This window comes from Bombina bombina, chromosome 2 (assembly GCF_027579735.1).
Source record: "Bombina bombina isolate aBomBom1 chromosome 2, aBomBom1.pri, whole genome shotgun sequence".
In the NCBI taxonomy this organism is placed as follows: domain Eukaryota; kingdom Metazoa; phylum Chordata; class Amphibia; order Anura; family Bombinatoridae; genus Bombina; species Bombina bombina.
In genome coordinates this window covers 318,225,455-318,245,704 of record NC_069500.1, presented here as the reverse complement: position 1 = coordinate 318,245,704, position 20,250 = coordinate 318,225,455, and the positions used below count along the sequence as shown (strand labels likewise).

At 39.0% G+C, this 20,250-nt stretch overlaps 1 protein-coding gene across 2 annotated transcripts in view; it reads left to right on the top strand.

The window, feature by feature from the left end:
• Positions 1 to 20,250, top strand: part of AIFM3 (apoptosis inducing factor mitochondria associated 3) — a 161,385-nt gene that overhangs the window by 91,912 nt on the left and 49,223 nt on the right. For both annotated transcript variants that reach the window (XM_053700492.1, XM_053700490.1), the window contains exons 15-17: positions 16,260 to 16,377; positions 17,297 to 17,395; positions 18,591 to 18,666. In XM_053700492.1, coding sequence (XP_053556467.1) covers positions 16,260 to 16,377; positions 17,297 to 17,395; positions 18,591 to 18,666 — 293 coding nt within the window. The remainder of the gene's footprint in view (positions 1 to 16,259; positions 16,378 to 17,296; positions 17,396 to 18,590; positions 18,667 to 20,250) is intronic.

The following is a 20,250-nucleotide window of genomic DNA, read 5'->3' as shown; positions in this document are numbered from 1 at the left end:
ATACTTGAGAATAATGATGAGGAATCAGTCACAAAGTTTTGCCGGAGCTGGATATTTCAACAAGACAACGACCCAAAACACTGCTCAAAATCTACTCTGGCATTTATGCAGCGGAACAAGTACAATGTTCTGGAACGGCGATCCCAGTCCCCAGACCTGAATATCAGTGAAAATCTGTGGGGTGATTTGAAGCGGGTTGTCCATGCTTGGCAACCATCAAACCTAACTGAACTGGAGATGTTTTGCAAGGAGGAATGGTCCAAAATACCTTCATCCAGAATCCAGACACTCATTACAGGCTATAGGAAGTGTCTAGAGGCTGTTATTTCTGCTAAAGGAGGCTCTACTAAATATTATTGCGATATTTCTGTTGGGGTGCCCAAATTTATGCGCCTGTCTAATTTCGTTTTGATGCATATTGCACATTTTATGTTAATCCAATAAACCTCATTTCACTACTAAAATATTACTGTGTCCTTCAGTTATTTGATAGATCAAAATGAAATTTCTGATCCAAACACCCAATTATTTATAAATTAAAATCATGAAAATTGTCAGGGGTGGTATATCTATATATATATATATACAGGTGGCCCTCGGTGACTGCTATTGAAAAGCATTGACTGCTATTGAAAAGCATTGAGAAGCAGTGCATTCATTAAAATAGCCAGTAGGTGGAGCTGTCCGCTTGTGTTGCAGCAAATATATGCAAAGCAAAGCAAACCAGACGTGATCAATGGATCAGCTTTCAAAGGAACAAGATCTAGCAGCCACTTCCCTTAGCTGCTGTCAGGGTGCCAGGAATCAGACTGAGACTAGAAGTGTAAAAATAATCACACCTTTATTAATAGCAAAAAATAATAAAAAGTCCACAAGTCAAATAACAAGCCAGGAGACAAAACCAGAGCTGGTAGTCAGACTGGCCTGTCGGAGCGACAAACGTTTTGCTTCAGATAGATAAGTTAAATTCTTGTGGTCAGTAAGAATGAGCACTGGCACGCTAGTAACCTCGAGAAGATGCCTCCATTCCTTGAGTGCCAAAATTATGGCCAGTAATTCCCTGTCGCCAATTTCATAATTGCACTCTGCTGGAGACAATTTCTTAGAGAAGAAACCACACGGATGCAAGGAACCATCAGGCGTAGGACATTGAGATAAGATGGCACCTACTCCAGTCTCAGACGCATCGACCTCAAGAACGAAAGGCAGGACAGGGTTAGGATAAGCCAAAACGGGAGCGGCAGCAAAGGCAGTCTTAAGACTATCAAAGGCCTTAATGGCAGTAGGTGACCAATGGAGTGGATCATTCTCTTTACGGGTCATGTCTGTGATAGGTTTGACCAAGGAAGAAAAGTTTTTAATAAACTTTCTATAGTAATTGGCAAACCCCAAAAAACATTGAATAGAGCGAAGACCAACTGGGCGAGGCCACGGCAGAACTGCAGATAACTTGTCAGGATCCATGGAGAACCATGCAATGGAGATAACATAACCTAGGAAGGTTACTTGAGTCTGATGGAACTCACATTTCTCAAGTTTACAAAACAGGCCGTTCTCACGTAGTCTCTGAAGAACCTGTGTAACATCAGAACGATGAGCCTGAAGTGTGGGTGAGTGTATGAGGATGTCGTCTAAGTACACCACAACACATTGTTGCAACATATAAATTCCTGAAAAACAGCAGGAGCATTACATAGGCCAAAGGGCATTACAAGATACTCATAATGCCCGCTCCTGGTGTTAAATGCTGTTTTCCATTTGTGGGGCTCCTTAATCCTAACGAGATTGTATGCTCCTCTCAAATCAAGTTTAGTAAAGACCATAGCTCCCTTGAGGCAGTCAAAGAGTTCCGTAATGAGCAGAATTGGATAAGCATTCTTAATGGTAAGACGATTAAGACCCCTATAATCGATACATGGTCTTAACTTGCCACCCTTTTTCTTCACAAAGAAGAAGCCAGCCCATGCAGGAGAGCAGAATTTGCGGATGATTCCCCGCGACAGAGCATCAGCAACATACTCCTCCTTAGCACAATTCTCTGCAACAGACAGAGGGTACACCCGGCCCCGAGGAGGAATGGCTCCGGGTTGCAGGTCTATGGGACAATCGTAAGACCGGTGAGGAGACAACGTACTGGCACGCACCTTGTCAAACACGTCTAGGAACTCTCGGTACTCGTCTGGCAATTGAGATACCGAAGAAGTGCACAAGACTTTAACTAGTTTAGAAGAAAAGTGGAAATACATTGCGGGGACCACGACAAAATTTCAGACCAGCGCCAGTCGAGACTGGGATTGTGCTTTTGGAGCCAGGGATAACCCAGAACAACCAGAAAATGCAGAGAGTTTATCACCTGGAACTGGAGGGTTTCAAAATGGAGAGCCCCAACAGCCATGGACAACGGAGCAGTTTCATGAGTAACGAGTGTGGGCTTAAGGGGCCTGCAATAAATTGCCTCAATAGCAAGCGGAACGGACTGAGGCAAAACAGGAATGGAGTGCTTTGATACAAAAGCACTGTCAATGAAATAGCCCGCAGCACCGGAGTCAACAAGAGCCTGAGTAACTATGGAGGAGTCCACACAGGAAAGGACAACCGTGACCAAAGGTTTCTCCTTAAGCGGTTCCGGGGATGAGGATAAACCACCCAAGGTCTGCCCCCGACAGGAGCTTAGGTGTGAGCGTTTCCAGGCCGTGTAGGAGAAGACTTCAAAAGGTGGCCCTGTAACCCACAATAGAGGCAGAGCCCCTCCCTCCTCCTAAAGGCCCTCTCCACCGCAGAGAGACGCGTGAATCCCAGCTGCATCGGCTCAGCAGTACCTGGTGACTCGGGACCAGGAGGCATGGGAGGAGAGGGAGGCATGGGTGGGAACAAACACGTAGGAGACAACGGAACAGGAGGCTTCCGCAAACGCTCCTTAAAAGAGGGCCTCTCTCTGAGTCTGATGTCAATTAGGATAAAAAATGACACCAATGCCTCGAGATCCTCTGGTAAATCTCTGGCAGCAACTTTGTCTTTAATCGCATCAGAGAGCCCATGAATGAAGGCGGCAACAAGGGATTCATTGTTCCAACCTACCTCTGCGGCAAGCGTACGGAACTCAATAGCATACTGAGCAACAGATCTTGTACCTTGCTGAATGGACATGAGTCGTTTAGCAGCAGAGGAGGAGCGAGCCAGAACATCAAATACCCTTCAAAAGGAGGCCACAAATTCAGGGTAATTTGAAATCACAGGTTTATTAGTCTCCCACAAGGGATTAGCCCAGGCAAGAGCTGTGTCAGAGAGTAACAAGATGAGAAATCCCACCTTAGCTCTGTCAGAGGGAAACGCCTGAGTTAACATCTCAAAGTAAATGTGCCCACCTGGTTCAAAAACCCTCTTCACGGAATAGGATCGCCTCCATATCACTGAGGTAGAGGTGCAGAACCAGACAAGATCCTGGTAGGCATAGGTGCAGCAGCGGAAACAGGAGCAGCAATAACTTGTGGGACACTTTGGTCCAAATATGCAGTGCGAGTCAGCAGGGTTTGCAGGGCTAGTGCAAATTGATCCAAGCGGTGATCCTGTACATCCATCCTGGAAATGATGGCAGGTAAAGGTGGATAATTAGCAGCATCAGGATTCATGGCCTTTGCGTAATGTCAGGGTGCCAGGAATCAGACTGAGGCGAGAAGTGCAAAAATAATCACACCTTTATTAATAGCAAAAAATAATAAAAAGTCCACAAGTCAAATAACAAGCCAGAGCTGGTAGTCAGACGAGTCGAGTCAGGAGCCAAAGCGAATAGTCAGACGAGCCGGAATCAGGAACAAGAAAAACAGCAGAGCCAGGAACAAGCCAGGGATCAGGAAACAGGAAGGACGTCAGGCAGCCAGGTAATACACAGGAACTCACACAAACAGGTCTGAGACAATGCAAAGGCAAAGCATACTGAACAAAGGCCCTTTAAATAATAAGTGATGACATCACAATTCTGAGACAGCATCCTGTCTCACATGGATAATGCACACCAGTCTGGCCATAAAAGGAAGTGCAGGAAATGAGCAGCATCCCCCACAATGCACCATAGTCAGGAAGAGAGGTGAGTAAAATGGCTGCCAGCATCACATGGCAAACACAACAGGGAAAAAACCCTGACAGCTGCAGACTCAATGCAGAGAACTGTTTGCAGAAAAAGGCAAGTAAAAAAATGTTTTTGTTCATTAAACTTAGTTTGATGATGATACAGTCTGTTGTGCAATTATTTTTATTGGGTGCTGTTTAGCAAATGTTTTTGTTCATTAAACTTAGATTGATGATGATACAGTCTGTTTTATTAGGTTTATAATGCTGTTTAGCATTTAAAGTCTTTATTTCAAAGCTTTAAAAATAATGTATTAGGTATTACTTATGACAATTTTGAGAGGGGCCTGGAACCTAGCTCCCTTACTTCCCATTGACTTACATTCTAAACTGAGTTTCAATTTACAACAGTTTTGATTTACAACCATTCCTTCTGGAACCTAACCCCTAATATACATACACACACCTATGTATCTACAGGGAGTGCAGAATTATTGTATTTTTGAGGATTAATTTTATTATTGAACAACAACCATGTTCTCAATGAACCCAAAAAACTAATTAATATCAAAGCTGAATAGTTTTGGAAGTAGTTTTTAGTTTGTTTTTAGTTATAGCTATTTTAGGGGGATATCTGTGTGTGCAGGTGACTATTACTGTGCATAATTATTAGGCAACTTAACAAAAAACAAATATATACCCATTTCAATTATTTATTTTTACCAGTGAAACCAATATAACATCTCAACATTCACAAATATACATTTCTGACATTCAAAAACAAAACAAAAACAAATCAGTGACCAATATAGCCACCTTTCTTTGCAAGGACACTCAAAAGCCTGCCATCCATGGATTCTGTCAGTATTTTGATCTGTTCACCATCAACATTGCGTGCAGCAGCAACCACAGCCTCCCAGACACTGTTCAGAGAGGTCTACTGTTTTCCCTCCTTGTAAATCTCACATTTGATGATGGACCACAGGTTCTCAATGGGGTTCAGATCAGGTGAACAAGGAGGCCATGTCATTAGATTTTCTTCTTTTATACCCTTTCTTGCCAGCCACGCTGTGGAGTACTTGGACGCGTGTGATGGAGCATTGTCCTGCATGAAAATCATGTTTTTCTTGAAGGATGCAGACTTCTTCCTGTACCACTGCTTGAAGAAGGTGTCTTCCAGAAACTGGCAGTAGGACTGGGAGTTGAGCTTGACTCCATCCTCAACCCGAAAAGGCCCCACAAGCTCATCTTTGATGATACCAGCCCAAACCAGTACTCCACCTCCACCTTGCTGGCGTCTGAGTCGGACTGGAGCTCTCTGCCCTTTACCAATCCAGCCATGGGCCCATCCATCTGGCCTATCAAGACTCACTCTCATTTCATCAGTCCATAAAACCTTAGAAAAATCAGTCTTGAGATATTTCTTGGCCCAGTCTTGACGTTTCAGCTTGTGTGTCTTGTTCAGTGGTGGTCGTCTTTCAGCCTTTCTTACCTTGGCCATGTCTCTGAGTATTGCACACCTTGTGCTTTTGGGCACTCCAGTGATGTTGCAGCTCTGAAATATGGCAAGTGGCATCTTGGCAGCTGCACGCTTGACTTTTCTCAGTTCATGGGCAGTTATTTTGCGCCTTGGTTTTTCCACACGCTTCTTGCGACCCTGTTGACTATTTTGAATGAAACGCTTGATTGTTCGATGATCACGCTTCAGAAGCTTTGCAATTTTAAGAGTGCTGCATCCCTCTGCAAGATATCTCACTATTTTTTACTTTTCTGAGCCTGTCAAGTCCTTCTTTTGACCCATTTTGCCAAAGGAAAGGAAGTTGCCTAATAATTATGCACACCTGATATAGGGTGTTGATGTCATTAGACCACACCCCTTCTCATTACAGAGATGCACATCACCTAATATGCTTAATTGGTAGTAGGCTTTCGAGCCTATACAGCTTGGAGTAAGACAACATGCATAAAGAGGATGATGTGGTCAAAATACTCATTTGCCTAATAATTCTGCACACAGTGTATATGAATATATATAGAAATAGATATATAAATATTTATATATTGTATATACAGATAGGTATAGAAAACATAATTTATGTAAGAACTTACCTGATAAATGAATTTCTTTCATATTGTCAAGGGTCCATGAGCTAGTGACGTATGGGATATACAATCCTACCAGGAGGTGCAAAGTTTCCCAAACCTCAAAATGACTATAAATACACCCCTCACCACACCCACAATTCAGTTTAATGAATAGCCAAGTAGTGGGGTGATAAAGAAAGGAGTAAAAAGCATCAACAAAGGAATTTGGAAATAATTGTGCTTTATACAAAAAAATCATAACCACTCTAAAAAGGATGGGCCACATGGACTCTTGCCAATATGAAAGAAATGAATTTATCAGGTAAGTTCTTACATAAATTATGTTTTCTTTCACGTAATTGGCAAGAGTCCATGAGCTAGTGACGTATGGGATAGCATAGTGACGTATGGGATAGTATGGGATGTCTCTTCGAGACATCCGACACCTGACATTTCTCTGATGGTTGGAGACTCTATTCTCAACACCTCACCCCAGGTCTGCTGCCTTGGGGTCACACTAGACTCAGAACTCACATTCAACCCACATATACAAACGCTTACCAAATCCTGCCGTTCACACCTACGCAACATTTCCAGAATTCGTCCCTTCCTTACTCCAAAAACTACAAAAATACTTATTCATTCCCTCATCCTGTCACGCATTGATTATTGCAATCTACTCTTAAATGGCCTTCCAAAACACCTCTTCTCCTACCTCCAATCTATTATGAATGCTTCTGCTAGACTCATCCACCTAAGTCGACGATCTACATCAGCTGCTCCGCTCTGCCAGTCTCTCCACTGGCTCCCCATACACTCCAGAATACAATTTAAAGTATTAGCCCTAACCTACAAAGCACTCAACAGTCTAACTCCCAACTATATTTCCTCTCTCATCGTGAAATACTTCCCATCCCGTCCTCTTCGATCAACCTCTGACCTACGTCTCTACACTCCTGTTATCTCTACATCCCACTCCCGCCTCCAAGACTTCGCACGTGCTGCTCCTGTCCTCTGGAACTCTCTACCCCACTCCATCAGACTGTCTCCAACCTTGAATAGCTTCAGATGATCCTTGAAAACCCACCTATTCAGAGAGGCTTACCATTTCTCCTCCATCCCGCATCCAAACCAAGCTAATACTTGTACATGAACTGCCTGACTCACTGCTGCAAATGCAACCGATGTAACAAGCTACCCCAACCTTATGTCTCTGCACCCTAAACCTATAGACTGTGAGCTCTCTGGAGCAGGGCCCTCTTCCTCCTGTGCTAGATTTGTTTAGTCTTGTTATGTTTTGTATTGTATCACAAATCTTTGTCATTGTATACCCCTATCATTGTACCCAGCGCTACGGAATTTGGCGGCGCTATACAAATAAATGATAATAATAATACCCAATATGTGGAACTCCACGCAAGAGTCACTAGAGAGAGAGGGATAAAATAAAAACAGCCATTTTTCACTGAAAAAAATTAATCCACAACCCAAAATATAAGTTTATTCTCATAAATGAAAAGAAAAACTTAAAACAAAAGCAGACGAATCAAACAAACAGCTGCCTGAAGAACTTTTCTACCAAAAACTGCTTCCGAAGAAGCAAATATATCAAAACGGTAGAATTTAGTAAATGTATGCAAAGAAGACCAAGTTGCTGCTTTGCAAATCTGATCAACTGAAGCTTCATTCTTTTAAAGCCCACGAAGTGGAGACTGATCTAGTAAAATGAGCTGTAAATCTCTGAGGCGGGGCTTGACCCGACTCCAAATAAGCTTGATGAATCAAAAGCTTTAGCCACAAAGCCAAGGAAAAAGCAGAAGCCTTCTGACCTTTCCTAGAACCAGAAAAGATAACAAATAGATTAGAAGTCTTCCTGAAATCTTTAGTAGCTTCAACATAATATTTCAAAGCTCTTACCAAATCCAAAGAATGTAAGGATCTATCCAAAGAATTCTTAGGATTAAGACACAAGGAAGGGACAACAATTTCTCTATTAATGTTGTTAGAATTCACAACCTTAGGTAAGAATTTAAAGGAAGTCTGCAAAACCGCCTTATCCTGATGAAAAACCAGAAAAGGAGATTCACAAGAAAGAGCAGATAATTCAGAAACTCTTCTAGCAGAAGAGATGGCCAAAAATAACAACACTTTCCAAGAAAGTAGTTTAATGTCCAAAGAATGCATAGGCTCAAAAGGAGGAGCCTGTAAGGCCTTCAAAACCAAATTAAGACTCCAAGGAGGAGAGATTGATTTAATGATAGGCTTGATACGAACTAAAGCCTGTACAAACAGTGAATATCAGGAAGCTTAGCAATCTTTCTGTGAAATAAAACAGAAAGAGCAGAGATTTGTCCCTTCAAGGAACTTGCAGACAAACCCTTATCTAAACCATCCTGAAGAAACTGTAAAATTCTAGGAATTCTGAAAGAATGCCAAGAGAATTTATGAGAAAAACACCATGAAATATAAGTCTTCCAAACTCGATAATAAATCTTTCTAGAAACAGATTTGCAAGCCTGTAACATAAGATTAATCACTGAGTCAGAGAAACCTCTATAACTAAGCACTAGGCATTCAATTTCCATACATTCAAATTTAATGATTTGAGATCCTGACGGAAAAAAGGACCTTGAGACAGAAGGTCCGGCCTTAATGGAAGTGGCCAAGTTTGGCAACTGGACATCCGAACCAGATCCGCATACCAAAACCTGTGAGGCCATGCTGAACCACTATGAACACAAACGATTGCTCCATGATGATTTTGGCGATCACTCTTGGAAGAAGAACTAGAGGTGGGAAAATATAAGCGGGTTGATAACACCAAGGAAATGTCAACGCATCCACTGCTTCTGCCTGAGGATCCCTGGATCTGGACAGGTACCTGGGAAGTTTCTTGTTTAGATGAGAAGCCATCAGATCTATTTCTAGAAGACCGCACATCTGAACAACCTGAGAAAACACATCTGGATGGAGCGACCACGCCTCAGGATGTAAAGTCTGACGGCTGAGATAATCTGCCTCCCAATTGTCTATATCTGGGATATGAACCGCAGAAATTAGACAGGAGCTGGATTCCGCCCAAGCAAGTATCTGAGATACTTCTTTCATAGCTACGAGACTGTGAGTCCCACCCTGATGATTGACATATGCCCCAGTTGTAATATTGTCTGTCTGAAAACAAATGAACAGTTCTCTCTTCAACAGAGGCCAAATCTGAAGAGCCCTGAAAATCACACAGAGTTCCAAAATATTGATTTGTAATCTCGCCTCTTGAGATTTCCAAACCCCTTGTGCTGTCAGAGATCCCCAAACAGCTTTCCAACCTGAAAGACTCACATCTGTTGTGATCACTGTCCAGGTTGGACAAACAAATGAGGCCCCTTGAACTATACGATGGTGATCTAACCACTAAGTCAGAGATAGTTGAACATTGGGATTTAAGGATATTAATTGTGATATCCTTGTATAATCCCTGCACCATTGGTTCAGCATACAAAGCTGAAGAGGTCTCATGTGAAAACGAGCAAAGGGGATTGTGTCTTATGCTGCAGTCATGAGACCTAAAACGTCCATGCACAGAGCTACTGAAGGGAATGACTAAGACTGAAGGTTCCGACAGGCTGCAACCAATTTCAAACGTCTCTTGTCTGTTAGAGACAGAGTCATGGACACTGAATCTATCTGGAAACCTAAAAAGGTGACCCTTGTCTGAGGAATCAAATAACTTTTTGGTAAATTGACCCTCCAACCATGTTTTTGAAGAAACAACACTAGTTGATTCATGTGAGATTCTGCAGAATGTAAAGACTGAGCTAGTACCAAGATATCGTCCAAATAAGGATACACCACAATACCCCACTCTCTGATTACAGAGAGTAGGGCACCGAGAATCTTTGAAAAGACTCTTGGAGCTGTCTCAAGGCCAAAAGGAAGAGTGACAAATTGGTAATGCTTGTCTAGAAAAGAGAATCTCAGAAACTGATAATGATCTGGATGAATCGGATTATGAAGATAAGCATCCTTTATGTCTATTGTGGACATATAATGTCCTTGCTGAACAAAAGGCAGAATAGTCCTTATAGTCACCATTTTGAAAGTTGGTACTCTTACATATCAATTCAAAATGTTCAGATCCAGAACTGGGACAATGAATAGATTTGAATAAAACCCCAGACCCTGTTCCTGAAATGGAACTGGCATGATTACCCCTGAAACACACTTCAGGAAAGCCTGAGCCTTTTCTGGATTTGCTGGGATGTGTGAGAGAAAATATCTTCTCACAGGAGGTCTTACTCTGAATCCTATTCGGTACCCCTGAGAGACAATACTCACAATCCATTGATTTTGGACAGAATTTATCCAAACATCCTTGAAAAATCTTAATCTGCCCCCTACCAGCTGAGCTGGAATGAGGGCCGCACCTTCATGCGGACTTGGGGGCTGGCTTTGGTTTCTTAAATGGCTTGGATTTATTCCAATTTGAAGAAGGTTTCCAATTGGAAACAGATTCCTTGGGGGAAGGATTAGGTTTCTGTTCCTTATTTTGTCGAAAAGGAACAAAAGCGGTTAGAAGCTTTAGATTTACCCTTAGGTCTTTTATCCTGAGGCAAAAAAACTCTCTTCCCTCCAGTGACAGTTGAAATAATCGAATCCAACTGAGAACCAAATAACTTATTACCTTGGAAAGAAATAGATAGCAATCTGGACTTAGAAGTCATGTCAGCTTTGCAAGATTTAAGCCACAAAGCTCTTCTAGCTAAAATAGCTAAAGACATAAATTTAACATCAATTTTGATGATATCAAAAATGGCATCACAAATAAAATGATTAGTATGTTGAAGCAAGCGAACAAAGCTAGACAAATCAGAATCCAATTCTAGTTGCGCTAAATTTTCCAACCAAAAAGTTGATGCAGCTGCAACATCAGCCAAAGAAATTGCAGGTCTGAGAAGATGACCCAAATACAAATAGGCTTTCCTTAGCTAAGATTCAAGTTTCCTATCTAAAGGATCTTTAAAAGAAGTACTATCTTCCATAGGAATAGTAGTACGTTTAGCAAGAGTAGAGATAGCCCCATCAACTTTGGGGATCTTTTCCCAAAACTCCAATGGAACTGCTGGCAAAGGATACAATTTTTTAAACCTTGAAGAAGGAATAAAAGAAGTACCAGGCCTATTCCATATCAGAAATAGCATCAGGAACTGGAAAAACCTCTGGAGTAACCACAGGAGGTTTTTAAACAGAATTTAAACGTTTACTAGTTTTAATATCAAGAGAACTAGTTTCCTCAATATACAATGTAATCAACACTTCTTTTAATAAACAACGAAGATACTCCATTTTAAATAAATAAGTAGATTTGTCAGTGTCAATATCTGAGGAAGGATCTTCTGAATCAGATAGATCCTCATCAGAGGAGGATAATTCAGTATGTTATCGTTCATTTGAAATTTCATCAACTTTATGAGAAGTTTTAAAAGACCTTTTATGTTTTTTAGAAGGCGGGATGGCAGACAAAGCCTTCTGAATAGAATCAGCAATAAATTATTTTAAATTCACAGGTATATCTTGTACATTAGATGTTGAAGGAACAGCAACAGGCAATGTACTATTACTGATGGATACATTATCTGCATGTAAAAGTTTATCATGACAACTATTACAAACCACAGCTGGAGAAATAATCTCCACAAGTTTACAACAAATGCACTTAGCTTTGGTAGAACTGTTATCACGCAGCAGGGTTCCAACAGTGATTTCTGAGACAGGATCAGATTGAGACATTTTGCAAATGTAAGATAAAAAAACAACATATAAAGCAAAATTATCAATTTCCTTATATGGCAGTTTCAGGAATGGGAAAAAAATGCAAACAGCATAGCCCTCTAATAGAAAAAAAAAGACAAGAGGCATATAGGAAAAGGGTTTTAAATAATGAAAATATTTGGAGCCAAGAATAACGCACAACACAAACAGAATTTTTTTTTTGCCACTAACAACATCCGGAAATGACACACTCGCGTCATTGAAGACGCAACCCTGTGAAAGGACTCGGCATCAACTAAGACGCCGAAAGTGACGAATTTGCGTCATCAATCGTAACTTTGCGCCAAAAAATCTTGCGCCAAAAATGACGCAATATACTTTGGCATTTTGCGCCCTTGCAAGCCTTATTCTGCCCACGAATTTAAAATGATAGTCAATTGAAAAAAATGACTGTACCCCAGGTAAGAAATACATTTTTCCTAAAAAATGCATTTCCCAGATATGAAACTGACAGTCTGCAAAAGGAAATATACTGAAAACCTGAATCATGGCAAATATAAGTACAAAACATATATTTAGAACTTTATATAAATAGATAAAGTGCCAAACCATAGCTGAGAGTGTCTTAAGTAATGAAAACATACTTACAAAAAGACACCCATCCACATATAGCAGATAGCCAAACCAGTACTGAAACGGTTATCAGTAGAGGTAATGGAATATGAGAGTATATCTTCAATCTGAAAAGGGAGGTAGGAGATGAATCTCTACGACCGATAACAGAGAACCTATGAAATAGATCTCCCGTGAGGAAAACCATTGCATTCAATAGGTGATACTCCCTTCACATCCCTCTGACATTCACTGTACTCTGAAAGGAATCGGGCTTCAAAATGCTGAGAAGCGCATGTCAACGTAGAAATCTTAGCACAAACTTTACTTCACCACTTCCATAGGAGGCAAAGTTTGTAAAATTGAATTGTGGTTGTGGTGAGGGGTGTATTTATAGGCATTTTGAGGTTTGGGAAACTTTGCCCCTCCTGGTAGGATTGTATATCCCACACGTCACTAGCTAATGGACTCTTGCCAATTACATGAAATAAATATCTATATAAAAAATTAAAATGGCAATTTTTTCTGTGTGAAGAACATAGGAATTTCTAATATTTCCATTAAGAACACATAAATAAATATATATATGTGTGCTAAAAGGATGCGCACCCTGAGTTGAAATACAAATTAACAGACATAGAAGTTATTCTAGCTTCTGTTCTATCTCAGGAGTGCTGTTCTCTCTCTTCTGATATTTATGTAAATTACTCTTGGGTCACCCTAAGAGTAATGGGGAAACCAGACATGGACTCCGTGCACACATGCCCTTAGAGGGATACAACTGCACCTCACTGACGAGACCGACAGAAAGCCGAAACGATCATCTGGGGTTGTTGTTTCTCTTGTTCAGAGAGGAATTGCCTGGTATTTTGGCACTGAACTGTCATTGGGCAGGGTCAGACTGATATGCTACAGGGTATTTTTTCTCTGTGAAAGGGCATAGTGTGCTAAAAGAATGCGCACCCTGAGTTGAAATACAAATGAATAGGGATGGAAGTTATTCTAGCTTTAGTTCTATCTCAGGAGAGCTGTTCTCTCTCTTCTGATATATAGATATATATATATATATATATATATATATATATATATATATATATATATATAAATGTGTTTATATGTGTAGTTTTGAAACAGTGCTAGTTGCATGACCTAGTGCTGCTAATTGGATTAGCTGCGTTTTCTACTTGGAACTAGCAATGCAACGCGAGTCCTGAGCGCTATTTCTACTGTGTGGGTCGATTGTCTTAAAATTTCATGCTCTAACGGATTAGATTTATTATAATGGCCCTTTAATGCACAACCTACAGTTCCTTAAGAGGGCTGCAGTACATTTAAATAAGCATGCTTTATTTATGCATATTTTAAATTATATTTCCTCTCTTTCTGCAGTGTATAACCAGCACCTGGTTGGGCTACTTTGTTAACTAAAATAAGCAGTTGGTACTACAGCCGATAAGAGGCCATATTTTCATTCTTCTCTATTGCAGCACCCACCTGGGTACTTCAGTAGAGCAAATGCACAGTGTCTCTCTCACTAGAGGCAGCGATGATCATTCAGTAGTTTGCTGTCATTGAGAATAATGGCTTGGGCACTGTGGAAATCGATTGGCCGTAGCCCCTGCTGAGGCTGGAAGTAGGTTTCAGCAATTGAATTTAAAATATGCATTAATGAAACGTGCTTATGCATCTCAATAATTCTACTCCTATAGTCCTATTTCTTGAGATGCGCATACTGACGGCAATTAACCAAAATCTGTGTGACATTTATATAGGGGAGGGCAACCTAAATTCCATCCTCATTAATCTGAACACTTGATTCCAGTGAGCTTCTGGAAAAAAGTCATAGCCTAGAGTTTCACATACATTTTCCAAACTAAACTGTGTATGTTTAAACAGTGTATTCAAGATTGATAAGAATAAATACAATTATTTGTGTATTATTAGTTCAATCAGATTGTGTATTAAATGAAAACATAAGTGGTTCTTAATACAACAGACAAAAATAATAATAATTAAAGCAATAGGAAAAGAAAGACCATTCTCTGCAGAACAAAATGCTCTAAAAACAGTTATTCATCATACTCTTATAAATATAACCAAATTGGCTTGAAAAATAAATATATAAAATAAAATGTCCTACTTCGGTGTGGATAAAAGACACGATCTTACATATAACAATCAATTAAAATTTTTAAATATAGGATTATCTAAAATGATTGCACCAATGTACTTCCAGGTTAAAACTGTGGAAATAACAAGTCTCTGGAAAGATACACCCACGCTGGACAGGACTTTATAACGCAATGACACCTATGGTTTGGCAAAAAGCCTTAGTAGTTAAGTCGTGCAATTTCCACCCCTTTTAGCCAAACTGATTCGGGTACTGCACAGATTACCTCTATTCCAGTGTAGCTTCTAACTCACTGCTTTGGTGCGAGCTTCTGTGATCATCAAGCCACTAGTAATCAAACTGTAGCGGGTACTGCACAGATTACCTCTGTTCCAGGGTTGCTTCTAACTCACAGCTTTGGTGCGAGCTTCCGTGATCATCAAGCCACTAGTAACCAAACTGTAGCGGGTACTGCACAGATTACCTCTATTCCAGGGTTGCTTCTAACTCACAGCTTTGGTGCAAGCTTCCGTGATCATCAAGCCACTAGTAACCAAACTGTAGCAGGTACTGCACAGATTACCTCTGTTCCAGGGTTGCTTCTAACTCACAGCTTTGGTGCAAGCTTCCGTGATCATCAAGCCACTAGTAACCAAACTGTAGCGGGTACTGCACAGATTACCTCTGTTCCAGGGTTGCTTCTAACTCACAGCTTTGGTGCAAGCTTCCGTGATCATCAAGCCACTAGTAACCAAACTGTAGCGGGTACTGCACAGATTACCTCTATTCCAGTGTAGCTTCTAACTCACTGCTTTGGTGCGAGCTTCCGTGATCATCAAGCCACTAGTAACCAAACTGTAGCGGGTACTGCACAGATTACCTCTGTTCCAGGGTTGCTTCTAACTCACAGCTTTGGTGCAAGATTTTTTGGCACCACTTCTTTAATCTCCCTTTGCTTTGGTTACATGGTCTTCACCAGCCTGGCAGCTGTGGGGTTCTCCATTGTTAAAAGCTATCAGTATTCTAAGTATACCAAATGCTGCTACTTAATAGCCATGTCGGATATCATTTATGCATTTCAGCATCAAAGCCTTTATCAAGATACTCCTACCACGGCTCTATCAAACTTTTTTAGATGGTTCTTTTTAACCCTTTGTATATCCAATGTGTCATCTTAAAGGGAAGAAAAATACCTCATTAATCTTGTTTTATTTTTAATTTTAGAACATAATGCAGAAGAAGTAATTTCTTAAAAACTTAAGAATGTCCAGTTTGTTTTTAGCACATTGCAGATTGTGCACGTCACAATCTTTATTAGTAATTAATAAAAAAAATCTAAGTAATGCCAAAAGGTTCACAATTGATATTTTCCAACTGTATATATATAGGGTGAGCATATTGCCGCTTTAAAAAGGGACACATGAAAAATACATATGTCAGGGCTGTTTTTAGGGCTGTTTAAAGAAATGTTTTGTATAAGAACCCTGACATATGTATTTTTCATATGTGCCCCTTCTTAAAGCTGCAATATGGTCAGCCTATATATACAGTATATATATCATTAATTTTCTTTTTACTACCAATAAGCAATATACAATAATTCTAACCCTTTTCCCTTTAGATGATGCAAACAAATATTCATGGAGTTTATGCTGCAGGTGACATTGTTGTCTTCCCATTGGCCTTCCGAAATAACAAAAAGGTGAATGTGCCTCACTGGCAGATGGCACACATGCAAGGTAGTTTCAATTAATTGTTTGCATATTAAATGTAATCTGAAAAAATATGTTGGATGTTGGTAGAAAATTGCTTATTGTTATTGGTTACATCAAATGCATGGCATAGCAACAGTCTTGTCAATACATTTAGATGCTTGCAATCAAACTTGAGTGACACAAAAAATAAGCTCTCAAGCTATATCATAGGCCACATCACCTATTACATTCTATGGATACTGCTATAGCATAAAAGATACAGAAACCTATATCTATGAGTAAGACGATGTGAAGCCGAAATGCGTAAGGCAGTGTCTCCTTCCCTACATGTTCCTTTTATCCTGTTTTTGCAAGACGCTTAATAAATATTTGTACTTTTACCTCTGTGCCCACTTTCTTTGGTGATTGCCCATGTAATAATAACACCTATTACTTTCTATGGATACCGCTAAAGCATAACAAATACAGAATCCTATTTCTTTTTCTATTATGTGCAAATAGTTGCAATGCTCGTGCAAACAAGTCTTGACTGTAGGACAGATTGTTTCTTCAAAATGACACTTGATCCTGAACTTTGAAATAGATGAATTTACTTATCTAAATTGTTTCTCTTTTATCTTTATTTTATTCTTATTATATTTCCCAGTAGAGATAAGGGTTATGTGCATTATTGTACAGTCATTATCTCAAAGAGAAAAAGGAGACTTTGAGTTCTTAGTTTTAATGTCCTAATAAAATAGCTGTAAGTCCATGAAATGAATGGCATAATAATAAATAATTGTGTTATACCATAAGTAAAAACAGTATAAACTTGTGGTATTGTTACTGTGCCCCTTACATACATAATGCCACTACTAAAATGTAAAAAGAATCACTGTCATTTGTATTTATAATCCTCATGTTTTCTATTATAAACCTTAAATATTTTCATTCTCTTTGAAAGGACGAATTGCAGCACTAAATATGTTGGCCCAAGGGACAGAAATCAATACGATTCCCTATCTATGGACTGCTATGTTTGGAAAGAGTATACGATACGCAGGTAAATAATTTATTGTCAATATATACTAGCTGTGGATTGGTATTTTGCATAAAAAAGAAAATTAAATTGTACGTAAAGCCACCAGTAATGATTTCCTATTTTAATTGATTGTTTAATGTATAGTTTCTTGTAAAAATAACATATAGTCCATATATTTTGATTTATAGTAGATGTTTATGTATTTAGTCAGAATACTTGTCAATATATATAATAAATCAAAATGTTAAGTTAATTAAATAGTTAAACCCAAGAATGTCTGTATTTCTATGAATTTCTTTGTTAACTTTAACAATATCATTAATGTATTTTTGCCATACTATTTCTTTTATTTTTGGAGTTTAAAACAATTTAGTATAAGCCCAGATACCTCACTAAAATTTAGAAGGATTTGAACCCACAAGGCTTATTTGACAAGTTTTGAAATTTCAGTATAATATTTTTAATAGTTTTACAAGTTATTTATAAAGCCATAATATATTAAGCAACACAGGTACATTACAATCATGAGGATACAATATGATAAAATACCTACAATTACATTATACAAGGGTATGTTAAATACATTAAAATAGTTACTTAAATAAAACAATTATGAAGAATACAAAAAACAATCACTGTGTCAAAATTTTTTCCTAATAACATTAATTAAAAATTACGAATAATAAGCTATACATTTTCTATACAAGAATGGTAAATATGTACAGTATTTATGTTGTGTTTTATGCAACTTTTTTTTCTCTTACTACCCTTTATGTGAGAGTTTCAATAGTGCTAACCCGAGTGTAAAATGAGATTGCACTCTCGCGATCGCGATTTATTTCAACTGCATGCACACTATTCCTGATGCATGCAAAAACCTGACATCACTAGCGTGCAATAGTTAGTGTGCCACTTGTAACCTAGACCTATGTTTAGGGTGACAATATTGCCGCTATAAAAAGAGACACATATGAAAAATGCATATGTCAGGGCTGTTTAAAGAAATGTTTTGTATAAGAACCCTGACATATGTATTTTTCATATGTGTCCCTTTTTAAAGCAGCAATATGGTCACCCTACCTATGTTGGCAGGAAACATTTTTGTATGCATTATTTTTTCTGTTTGTGGACATTGATACATAATACCTATTTTTGTATATGGAGTTCAAATAACTAACTTCAATCTTTCTTTATTCCTTTATTTCTCCTGTCACAGGGAACGGTGAAGGTTTTGATGATGTCATCATCCAAGGAGATATTGAGGAATTAAAGTTTGTTGCATTTTATACCAGGTAATAAATACATCAAAATGCCTAATATAAATGCAAATACAGTTTTATTTATTTTATGATTAACTGACCAGTAAATACAGTAGATTTCCATAGATTTTTCTTAATGAATGATAAAAAAACAAGTCAATAGCACTATGGGGTCTATTTATCATGGGCAGGGGCGCACATACGCCCCCCTGTCCGCCACAGCTCACCTCTGGCGGGCTGAATTCGGCTGCCGGAATTCAGCATTGCACATGAGTGCTATTTTGCACTCACATGCAATTCCGCCCCCTTTCTGCACACAGCCAATCACGCGCGGGCAGGAGCTGTCAATCTCCCCGGTCAGACGAGACTGGGGAGATTAAAATTTGCAACATATGAGGTGGCGAAAGGTTAGGAAAGCAGCGGTCTGATGACGCTGCTTGTTAAATACGGACTGCAGGAGGTTCTCTTGTGAGAACCTGCAGCCGTAGCGGGGCGAATCCTTTGATAAATCAACCCAATAGTCTGAACTTTAAATAAGAAGTAGATTTTTTTCTGACAAATTTCAAAGTTATGTTTATTTCCACTCCTCCTGTATCATGTGACAGCCATCAGCCAATCAAAATTGCATATACGTATATTCTGTGAATTATTGCTTATGTTCAGTAGTAGCTGGTGACTCAAAAGTTTAAATATAAAGACTGTGCACATTTTGTTAATGGAAGTAAATGGGAAAGCTGTTTAAAATTACATGCTCTATCTGAATCATGAAAATTTAATTTTGACTTGAGTGTTACTTTAAGGGCCAGGTTACGAGTGAAGCGTTAACAGTAGGGATGGGCGAATGTGTTTATATTTGAATTCGAATGTTAGAACGAATATTATTGTAGAAATTCGATTTACATAATAGAATGTTGATAAGAACGAATATTCTTAAAAATTCTATTTTTGAATGTTATTTACAGTTTTCGAATGTGACATTCGAATTTGAATGTCACATTCGAATGTCACATTCGAATTTGAATATTACATTTATAAAACACAATTTAGACTAGAAATACTATTTCAAATTTGAATGTCACATTGATCAAATTCCTTAAATGACAATTTCAGGAATGGGAAAAAATGCCAATGAACAAGCTTCTAGCAACCAGCAATAAACAATGAGACTTAAATAATGTGGAGACAAAAATGACGCCCATATTTTTTAGCGCCAAAAAAAACGCCCACACTATTTGGCGCCTAAATGCTTTGGCGCCAAAAATGACGCCACATCCGGTAACGCCGACATCTTTGGTGCAAAAAAACGTCAAAAAAATGACACACATACAAACAACTTCCGGTGACAAGTATGACGCCGGAAATGACTAAGAAATTTTTTGCGCCAAAAAAGTCCGCGCCAAGAATGACGCAATAAAATGAAGCATTTTCAGTCCCCGCGAGCCTAACAGCCCACAGGAAAAAAAGTCAAATTTTAAAGGTAAGAAAAATTGATTATTCAAATGCATTATCCCAAATAATGAAACTGACTGTCTGAAATAAGGAATATTGAACATCCTGAATCAAGGCAAATAAATGTTTAAACACAAATATTTAGAACTTTATAAATAAAGTGCCCAA